Source organism: Mus caroli, chromosome 6 (genome assembly GCF_900094665.2).
Source record: "Mus caroli chromosome 6, CAROLI_EIJ_v1.1, whole genome shotgun sequence".
NCBI classification, from domain to species: domain Eukaryota; kingdom Metazoa; phylum Chordata; class Mammalia; order Rodentia; family Muridae; genus Mus; species Mus caroli.
The window spans coordinates 79,206,714-79,216,257 of record NC_034575.1 but is presented as its reverse complement, the minus strand read 5'-3'; the positions used below and the strand labels follow the sequence as shown (position 1 = coordinate 79,216,257).

General features: G+C 50.8%; 1 protein-coding gene across 3 annotated transcripts; it reads right to left on the bottom strand.

Moving 5' to 3' along the window:
- Positions 1-195: 195 nt before the first annotated feature.
- Positions 196-9,510, bottom strand: Dqx1 (DEAQ-box RNA dependent ATPase 1). 3 transcript variants are annotated; one of them, XM_029478507.1, is made up of 12 exons: positions 8,911-9,453; positions 8,479-8,724; positions 8,104-8,297; positions 7,393-7,780; positions 6,818-7,051; positions 6,629-6,728; positions 6,364-6,522; positions 6,092-6,283; positions 2,486-2,605; positions 2,146-2,336; positions 847-1,037; positions 196-685 (listed from the first exon to the last, which is right to left on the bottom strand). In XM_029478507.1, the coding sequence occupies exons 2-12, from the start codon at positions 8,704-8,706 to the stop codon at positions 526-528; spliced, it is 2,157 nt and encodes a 718-aa protein (XP_029334367.1). In that variant the 5' UTR covers positions 8,707-8,724; positions 8,911-9,453; the 3' UTR covers positions 196-525. The 3 variants fall into 3 exon arrangements, with proteins under 3 accessions (XP_029334367.1, XP_021021406.1, XP_029334368.1); XM_021165747.2 differs by having other exon boundaries at positions 9,092-9,453; XM_029478508.1 differs by lacking the exons at positions 8,104-8,297; positions 8,479-8,724 and having other exon boundaries at positions 9,092-9,510.
- Between the last annotated feature and the right edge of the window lie 34 nt (positions 9,511-9,544).

Sequence of the window (9,544 nt, the reverse complement as noted above, 5' to 3'; positions counted from 1 at the left end):
CCAGCCTGGTCTACAGAGTGAGTTCCAGGACAGCCAGGGCTACACAGAGAAACCCTGTCTCATAAAACCAAAAAAAAAAAAAAAAAAAAAAAAAAGATTTATTTATTTATTTTACGTATATGAGCACACTGTAGCTGACACACCAGAAGAGGGTACTGGATCCAATTACAGATGGTCCTGAGCCACCATGTGGTTGCTGGGAATTGAACTCATGACCTCTGGAAGAGCAGCCAGTGCTCTTAACCCCTGAGCCATCTTTCCATCCCCCCAAAGTCTTTTATAGTCTCACCAAGGAGACAAGGTTGTGTGAGGCGCCGCATGGGTGGGGCGAGCGGCATCTGCTCCCTTGTCCATGGACAGAAGAAAAATCTGCTTGTTCTGAACTGCGGCTCTCTCTTCCCCCCACTCCTAACAGTTCTTGGCTCTTGAGTTCCAGGAGTATATCTGACCCTACACTTTGGGTCTCTAAGTCTGACTGCCTTGGCGCTCTCTGATGAGGTTGGCTCCATTCCTTAGGCAGTTAGCTCACTGCAGAACACAGCCATCTCCATACTCTTGGGGAGAGGAAGTTTCAGTCACTGCTGCTGGTGGCTCTGCCTTTCCTTCTCTCAGCTGGTTCAGGAGGTCTCTGCTCTCACTGGGGGGCAAGTTACTCAGGAAGTATGGAGGGGCGAGTTCCACCAGCCTGACAGAGAAAGTCAGGATGGGATCGTCTGTGCCTTCCCCTGCCCCTCACTCCCCGCCCTGCTTCTACCAACCCTCCTACGTCTCACTCCCCAGCTCTAGGTTTGGTTCCTGGCCCTGGGAGAAGAAGGGCCCTGTATGAGTGAGGGTCAGGAAACTCACATCTCAGGCTGGATCTCAGAGACAATGCAAAGGCAGTTGTCTTTCGAGATGGAGAAGCTGTGGTACAGCACCCACGTGGGTGGCTGGGCTGGAGTCCTGCGGTTTCGGTAGCTGCAGTATGGAGACAGCTGGGCTACGTGCTTATGGGTGAGAAGCAGATAATTTCCTGTCCCGTCTGTGTCTCGGGCCACCTCGTTGAAACACAAATACATGGGTGGAATAAGTAAAATAAGTAATAGAGCACAAAAAATAAAGAAGGCCAAGGTTGGGCGTGGCAGGAATCTCAGCATCTGGGAGCCAGAGGAGCAGAAGTTTGAGGCCAGCCTGAGGTATTTAGAGTCTGGAGCCAGCTTGGACAACATGAGACCTTGTCTCATCGTTTGCTGTCTTTAAAAAGAAAGAAGGAAAGAGAAGGGGCTGTGAAAGGAGTAAGAGTATTGTAAAGCCGGAAAGTCGATCTAGTTAGCTCTGCTCCTGCTTCACCATAGGACATATTCCATGGTCCCTTGTCCTCCAAACCCTCAGACCCCTATTCTAAGAGATCATATGACACACACACATACACACACACACACACACACAGAGAGAGAGAGAGAGAGAGAGAGAGAGAGAGAGAGAATGAATATCGTCAGGTGGCAATCTTGGGTGTCATTCCTCAGGTGCCATCCACCTGTTTTTGGGGACAGAACCTGGAACCTGCCATTAAGCTAGGCTGGCTAGAGAGCCCCAGGGACCCAAGTGTCTCTGACTGCCCAGTGCTAGGACTACATGTGAACCCAGGGTTCTGGGGATTGAATTCTGTCCTTGAGATGGAAGCAGGTGTTTTAACCACTCAGCTCGTCCCCTAACTCCTCTCTCCCTGTCTTGTTTTTTTTTTTTTTCTTTTTCTAAAATTAAAAAAAAAAAGATTTATTTATCTTATGTGTGTGACTGTTTTGCCTGCATGTATTATGCACACCATGTGCTTGCCCTTGGATGTCAGAAGTGTTAAATTTCTGAAATTGGAGTTAAGAATGGTTTTAAGCCATATGGGTGCTAGGATCCAGACCTGGGTCCCCTGGGCACTCTGAGGGAGCAATAAGTGCTCTTAACTGCTAAGGCAACCCTCCAGCCAGCCCCCACCTCCACCCCATTTGGAGACAAAAATCTTACTATGTAGTCCTAGCTGCTCTAGAACTTACTATGTAGACCAGGTTGGCCTCAAACTTAGAGTTTTGCCTGTCTCTAGAGTGCTTGGATTAAAGATGTGCACTACCACACTGGGCCAACTGAGTTATCACGCTCAGCCCCCTCTCCAACCTTGAGGAAGTATCCTGATAGCAGTGCTTTCTGAAGGTCTCTGCGATTCTGCTCAGAGCCAAAGGCTGGCTGGGACAGGGGAAGCTCAATCCGTTGCATGAGTTCCACAAGCTCTGCTCGGAGTTTACGGGCTTGACATAATGACTCCCAGTTTAGGCCCCGAGCCTGACACCAAGCTTCATCTGCTCCACCTCGGAGGAGAAAGGAAACACGCGTCATTAAGTCTTTAAGATGCACAAGAACGACCCTTGGGTAGAGGACCTCCTCCTCCCGGACACAGAGGTATGTGGGCCGATTGGGTATTTCCCGGGAGTCTGAGGGTGCAGACTGAGCCACTTACTTTGTACAAAGGCTTCATAGACCTGGATCAGAGAGCTGTGATCACCATCTGCGTGTTCCAGAGCCCGTCGCAAGGCAGCTTCCCCCGCACTCAGCGGAGGCCGGGTAAACCCAGGAGCAGCTGAAGGCAGGACGCAGGAAGGTGGTTTGGGAGGAACAAGGCAGGGTGGCAGCACACACAGAATGCTCCAAAGGTAGGAGTCATCCTCTGGGGGGCTTGATCTAAAAGACTATAGACTCTAGGTGCTCTGCACTTCACTATACTTTGGAAACATGTGCAGCCAGCCCTCGCCATCCATGGCTCTGCATCTGTGGATTCAGTCAACTGCTAACTCAAAGTATTGAGAAAGCTACATCTACAGAGACGATGCAGGTCATCCTTGGCTGTTCTTCCTTAAATAACACAGGGAGGCTTTTACATGATGTTTGCACACAGTATGGGGTACTGTAAGTAATCTGGAGGCCATGCAGAATATGTAGGAGAATGCGCCCAGTTTATGTTCAGGTTCTATAGCACCCTGGAGACCGAAGCACCAGTGGACTGTGGTATCCACCGAGGGCTCTGGAACCCGTTTCCCGTTTTGGAAACGAAAGACAGTTTTTGCCCGTAAGGAGATTAGAGTCTAGTAGAGAAAGGTTGTGCATATGATTCAACAGATACTTGCTGTACAAGAATGAAGACTTGAGTTTGAATCCCCACTACACACACACACACACACACACACACACACACACACACACACACACAAAGCCTAGCCTGCTACTTGTGCCTGTAACTCCAGAACCCGGTGAGCAGGAACAGGCAGATCATGGAGCTTGCTGTCCAATCAGTCTAGCAGAAGAAATGACCTGCTTCCTCCCGCTTTTGCATGCAAGCACACTGATGCATGCCCCCTCCCTCCAACACACACAAGTCTGGTGGGAGAGTCCAGCAAGGAAGTGAACAAATAAGCACTCTGAAAGTGAAGAGAAGGTCAACGGAGCCAGGCTTTGGTGGTAGAAACAAGGGTGACGTGGGAGCAAAGCATGAGGTTCTTGGGTCGGTGTCAGAAGTTTGCACAGAGAAGGGACCATGGGGCCGTTTAGGCTGTGGAAACGGCATAGAACAAAGGCTAATGGCTTATGTGGGGCATTAGGTGCCATATATGTTGTATGGGATGGGTGACATGTGGCAGAAAGGCAAGGGAAGCTGGAGTGATCTGTATAGTCAGTGTAAGAGACTGACTCTGTGATACAAGAGTTTGCACATTCAAGGAGATGAGAACAGCTCCCAAAGAGGAATGTTAAACTAGGAGTCCAAGTGTTGGTCCACATGACTGGTTAGGAGACCACAGATGGAATCTGGATGAGCAGAGAGGAGTATCCAACACTGGCATTGGCTGTGATTATGCAGAAAGCATAATCTGAAAACACACGTAGGAGCGGGAAAGGGAACTCTGGAGACAGATTATCATAGGATGAGAACAGGAGAGGTGATGGGATTGTCTGAGTTGGAGCAGAGAGGAAGACTGTGGTGGGGCGGTAAGAAGGGCAGTCAGACAGAACGCTTGAGTTAGGCTCGGAGCTGAGGCACTACGGACTGGTGTAGTAGAACTATCTACTAGGAAAGACAGGAGTCCTATGGCACATCCCTGTGATCCTACTACGTGGGAGACTGTGGCAGGAGGATTGCTGCAAGTCTGAGACTGGCATGGGATAGATAGACAGTGAATTCCAGGTCAGCCTGGATGACAGAGTAAAACCCTGCCGGGAGCGAGGGGGTGGGAGAGGAGGAGAAAGAAAAGAAAAAGAAGCCTGCTAAATGGCTCAGCACACACTGCATACGCCCAGCCTTTTAGTTAAACCTCCAGAACACACACAGGTGGAAGGAATCCTACAGTCTTGTTCCTGACAACACACAGGAACTGTGGCACGCCTTTGCTGCCAAACATCATACATCATGCACATGCACAATAAGACATTTAAAAAGAGAGGAACACAGAGCTGGAGAGATTGTTCAGCAGTTAAGAGCACTAGCTGTTCCTGCAGAGAGGAACACAGAGCTGGAGAGATTGCTCAGCAGTTAAGAGCACTAGCTGTTCCTGCAGAGGTCCCAGGTTTGGTTCCCAGCACCTACATGGTAGCTTGCAAGCACCTGTTACTTCAGTCCCAGGGGATCAGATGCTCTCTTGTGACCTCTGCATGTACTGCATGCTGTGACGTATGGACAGACATGCAGGGATACACGTAAAAACAGAATCCTGATGTGGGGGTATTCTTAGGAGTTGTATGTCTCTCCTCGCTCTTCTTCCCTTTCTCTCTGTGTCCCTCTCCCTCATCACTTTCTCCCCTCCCAATATCCTCCTTCCTAAGACCTAAAAGAATGCTACTGGGAAAAAAGCCAGGAGGGGTGGCAAAGACTTTTAACCTCAGGATTTAGAAGGTAGAGGCAGGCAGATCTCTGTGAGTTCAAGGCCAGCCAGGGCTATATAGTGAAGCCCTAGTTTTTAACAACTCATACTGGCAGAGAGACACAAAGCACTTTGGGAATTTCAAGTATAGAGGCAGCACTGTGATCTGCGCTGTGGATGGGTGTGCTCAGAGTTCTGGGAATGAGAAGACCCACAGGCCAAATATTATAACCTTGGGGAGATTTACAATGGAAAAGAGGATGAGAACCCCAAGGAAGAGATGAGGACAGAATAGCCATGGAGGTGGGATGGAAACTGCAGGATGCTGGGCACCTATGATCCCAATGTCTGCGAGACTGAGGCACAAAGATCTCAAGTTCAAGGCCAGCTTGGGCCATATAACAAGATGCTGTCTCAAAAAGAAGGCCAGGGAGGTGGCTCAGTGGTTAAGAACACTTTTAACACAAGAATGAGGACCTGAGTTCAAATTTCTGGGTACCCATGAAAATGCCACCTGATGTGGCCACACACACACACACACACACACACACACACACCTTATAACTGGAGACAGGAGAATCACTTGGGTTTGAGATAGCAACCTAGCTTCAGATTCAACCTCAGGGGAATAAGAGAGTGAAAGAGCAGGACACCTGACATTCTCTGTTTCAGAGCACACCCACATTCATGCACGTGTACACACACACACACACACACACACACACACACACACACACATGACACATGTAGTGAACATTCTTGTGTCACAGGTTATGGGCAAATGCTGAGTGTCTGGACCCTCACTAGTGAGCTGTCACTGTAGGGGGACATGGTCCTGAAGCTGTAATGCAGCAGGTGAGACTGGGATAGGGGTTTTGTTGCATGGCTGAAAGAGAGAGGTGGACAGAGGACAGGTGAGTGGATCTAGTCAGCAATGTGGGCGAGATTCTGTACACTGAGAAGAAAAAAGCATTAGAGGAAAAGGCTGTGGGGATGATAGAAAGAGATGGGCAGACACTTGGTTCCTTAGGTGCTGTGAGGGGAGGCGGGGGCTGGGGGAGGCTGACACAGCTGTAAGAACCAGTGATTCCAGCTTCACCCCAGTGCAGGTCTGAGCAGCTGCCCGACAGCCAGGAGGCCCTGGGTAAGATTTTCAGCATAGCAAAACCTCCGAAGTCCTGACTAACAAGTGAGGTAGATTCAAGCTAGGAATGTACCAGTGAGCATAGCAGCCAGAGTGAGCATTTCATCCACACAGTTAAACTCGCAGGAGGCCAGCAGGGCTTTGGCCAGCTCCGGGGACAGGGGAAACTCCGACAGGATCACTCCGAGGTCCGACAGCTCCCCGTCGTCATTCAGAGCAGCCAGATAGTCTAAGTCTTCCAGGGCCCGCATCAGTGCTTCTGGTGCTGGTGAGAACACAAGGCTTAGATGTCACAAGCTCTGACCCTGAAGTCAGAGGCAGCCCTGGGTCAGGGTGGGGGCTCACCAGGCCGGTCCAGGAAGTGGCATTCCCCTGGCTCTGCAATCCGTTTCCTCATTAGTAGCAACACCAGAGAGCTCAGATTCTCTTCACACACTTTGGGGTGGGGCAGTGGGGGAGCCTCTAGTTCTAGGGTGGATTTAGAATACAGGCGGAGGCAGGATCCTGAAAGGAGAAAGGTCTGGGGAAGTAGATTTCTCAGCGCTTGTGTGAGATTTTGTTTGTTTGTTTGTTTGTTTGTTTGTTTGGCCTTGAGGGCAAAGGCTCTTACCTGGTGGGAACCCCTTGGCCCGAAGCAGTCTTGCCTCTGCCTGGCACTTGCTAATTGGTCTCAACACCTGGGATTCTGCCCGGATCCGAGGATTGTAAACCTGTCATCCAGCCCCCAGACAAGGCCAAGACAGATCAGAGTGGTTCCCTTCTATCTGAGGGCCCACTCCCCCTCTTTTCTCTCACTCACACTACGAAGTTCCAGTCCTGAGTCAATGACGTGTTGGATGGAAGGAAGGGAGAAGGAGAAATCAGCCAGCCAATGAGTGACCACGATTTTGCGAACATTCACGTCTGTGTCTTCATACACTGTCTGGATGGCTTGAGCACAGCCAGGGTGAAGGGGTAGCACCCTCGGTGGAGGCCCTGGGACAGCCAGCGTTCCCATCTCCCCGGACAAGGATTCACAGCACAGAGAAATTTCCTGAGAAGAGGGGTGGGGCATGAGGGCAGTTCTTACCTTTCTTGGGGGAGCACAGACCTTTTGGACAAACTGATAAAAGCTAAGGCCCTTCCTTTTATCTGAGAAAACAGGCATACTTCTAAAGTTGGGTACACTAGAATTTTAGTTTGCTGTGCACAAAGCTCTGCAATTATAAGCAATTTAAAAAGTGGGCAGCAGATTTCTTTATTCTGAAGTCGTTGATTTCCCTGTGCAGTCTTTAGCAAAGAGTAAACAGAGCCACTGTTCCTAAGATGTGTTGCCTCTGGGACGGGAAGGCAGCACAGGAATGCTTCCCATATCTGCTTTTTCCTTTTGTTTACCTCTTCGCTGGGCAGATACACCAGCACATCTCCTGGTGCCTCTTCCTGCTGACACAGCTCAAGCACAGCTTGGCAGGCAGCTTCCACCAGGTCGGTAGGGACAGTGTCCTTGTAGGCAAGGGTGGGATCTCCACCAGGCTCCCTGGGCACACGCACAATGGGAGAATTGCCCCAGAAAGCCTGGAATTTTGGTTCAAGTGCTGGGTCGGTAACTACAACCACTCTGGGATCCCCCGGCAGGTTTCTCAGTCTGGTATCTCTCAAGAGCCCCTGTAATAAATCTGAGGCCACTGACCGCTCCTGAACCTCATCCAGTATCAGCACGCTCCAGGCTCCAGGGCCCCGGGTTGAGGCTACTTCCTGCAGAAATAGCCTGTCCCAGCAAAACCTGTTGGCATTCGTAGAGGGCAGGGAGTCAGTGTGGACATGGACCAGACCAAAATCCATGTATTTTTTTTCCCCAAGTTGCCCAGATTCTGATACTGAAGGACAGAAAAAGATGTCCTAAGCCTGTGGACCATTAACTGTGATCCCACGTCTCTGTTGAGAGCACTTGGTTTATGCACTATATCCTGTGTCTTGTGGAGGGGAGGTTTGTATCACATGACTCCATGGCAGGTTAAGCTGAGGGCATGAGGAGATAACAGGCAGTTGGGGTTGTCTCCGCTCCACAGGGGGAGTTAAGCCCAGGTCAGACTGCAGATGGCCCACCTGAGCATGGTGTTGGGCCCAGTACAGTCTTCCTGAGGGACGCTGTATCCAATCTCATGACCCAGGGTCAGGTCCATCTCATCAGCCACCCTTGAAGCCAGGCTCATGGCTGCCAGAGGGTAGGGCTGAGTGACTGTAACCTGTCCTGTCTGGAATCCTCTGGCCAGCGCAAACTCTGCACACCACTGAGGAATCTGGGGTAGGGAGAGGGAATGTGTCAGAGGACTGGAGGACCTCAGACAACGATGGCCAGCTGAACTGGGATCCCTGAACCTTACTGCCCAGTGGGTCAGCCTCTCCCACATCCCCTCTCCTTTACCCAGGCAAAAGCACATTTAACCCTGCCCTTTGTCCACTCCCAGAATCTTCCTCCACCTGGGTGCTCTTGCCAGAGCCAGGGTCCCCAGATACCAGCACCACTCCAGTGGGGCTACTCTCCAAATGCTCCAAGAACAGGAAGCGAGCAGCCCAGATGGGCAGGGCTCTACGCTGCTCAAGCAGCTCATAGTAGCAGGAGGAGAAGGGGAGCCCATCAAAGGGGTTCACAGCCAACTCAGACTCCCCAGGACTCGGTTCAGACTCTTCTGCCAGCCCAGAGGCCATGGTGGCTGCTCATAGAACCTACGAAAAGCAGGGCAGCTAGTAAGGCCTTGGGTCTGGTGACTGATACTGAATTCCCATCTCAGCTTGATCCCCAACGTCACCCCACAGGGGAGAATGCCTTGGGGTCCATCCTTCCCAGCGGTATTTGCTTGCCAGGAAACTGTGCTGGGTGTCTCTAAGGGGACATCACGAGTGGACTTTTACCCTGTTTGTAGCTGGGATCCCTGAGTAGTAAAGATTTGTGACTAGCACAGGGACCCACGTAGGCAGCAGGAGCTACAAGAAGCAGTCGTCTGTGGGGAAGGCCCAAGTGGGGAAAAGAAAGAAATCTGGAGATGAGAGAAGGGGACAGTAAGCAGGGCCATTAATGATTCTGGATTCAAACCTGCCAGCAGCTCTGGGACACGGGTCAGGATGGCAGCCAGTTCTGGACACACCCAGCCAGCCACACCAACCCAGGCCTCCCTGGAGTACAAAGGTAAATTCCGGCCCCATCCGGGAGGCTGAGCTCAAACTCCAATCCCAGAGCTTTATTTTGGGGGGAGGGGCCTTTTGCTCCACCTTGGTTAGCTTAGCTAGGAACCTATGGAAAGCAGGTTCCTGATGCCACCCTGAGCTTGTATAACTGAGCCTATATGACCCGACTGTAGTCATGAAATGCATTCTGGGACTTGTAGTTTTGGAGTGACAGCCTACACTGTAACTGAGCTGGGATCCAGTTGTTTTGTCTTCAGTTTAGTGTAATTTCAGTTCCATTTTGACCATCCTCACCCAAATTGTATTCTTCAACCCAGGAAAAGAAACCTGCTCAAGGGGCTTTTGAAACCCAGAGAGGCAA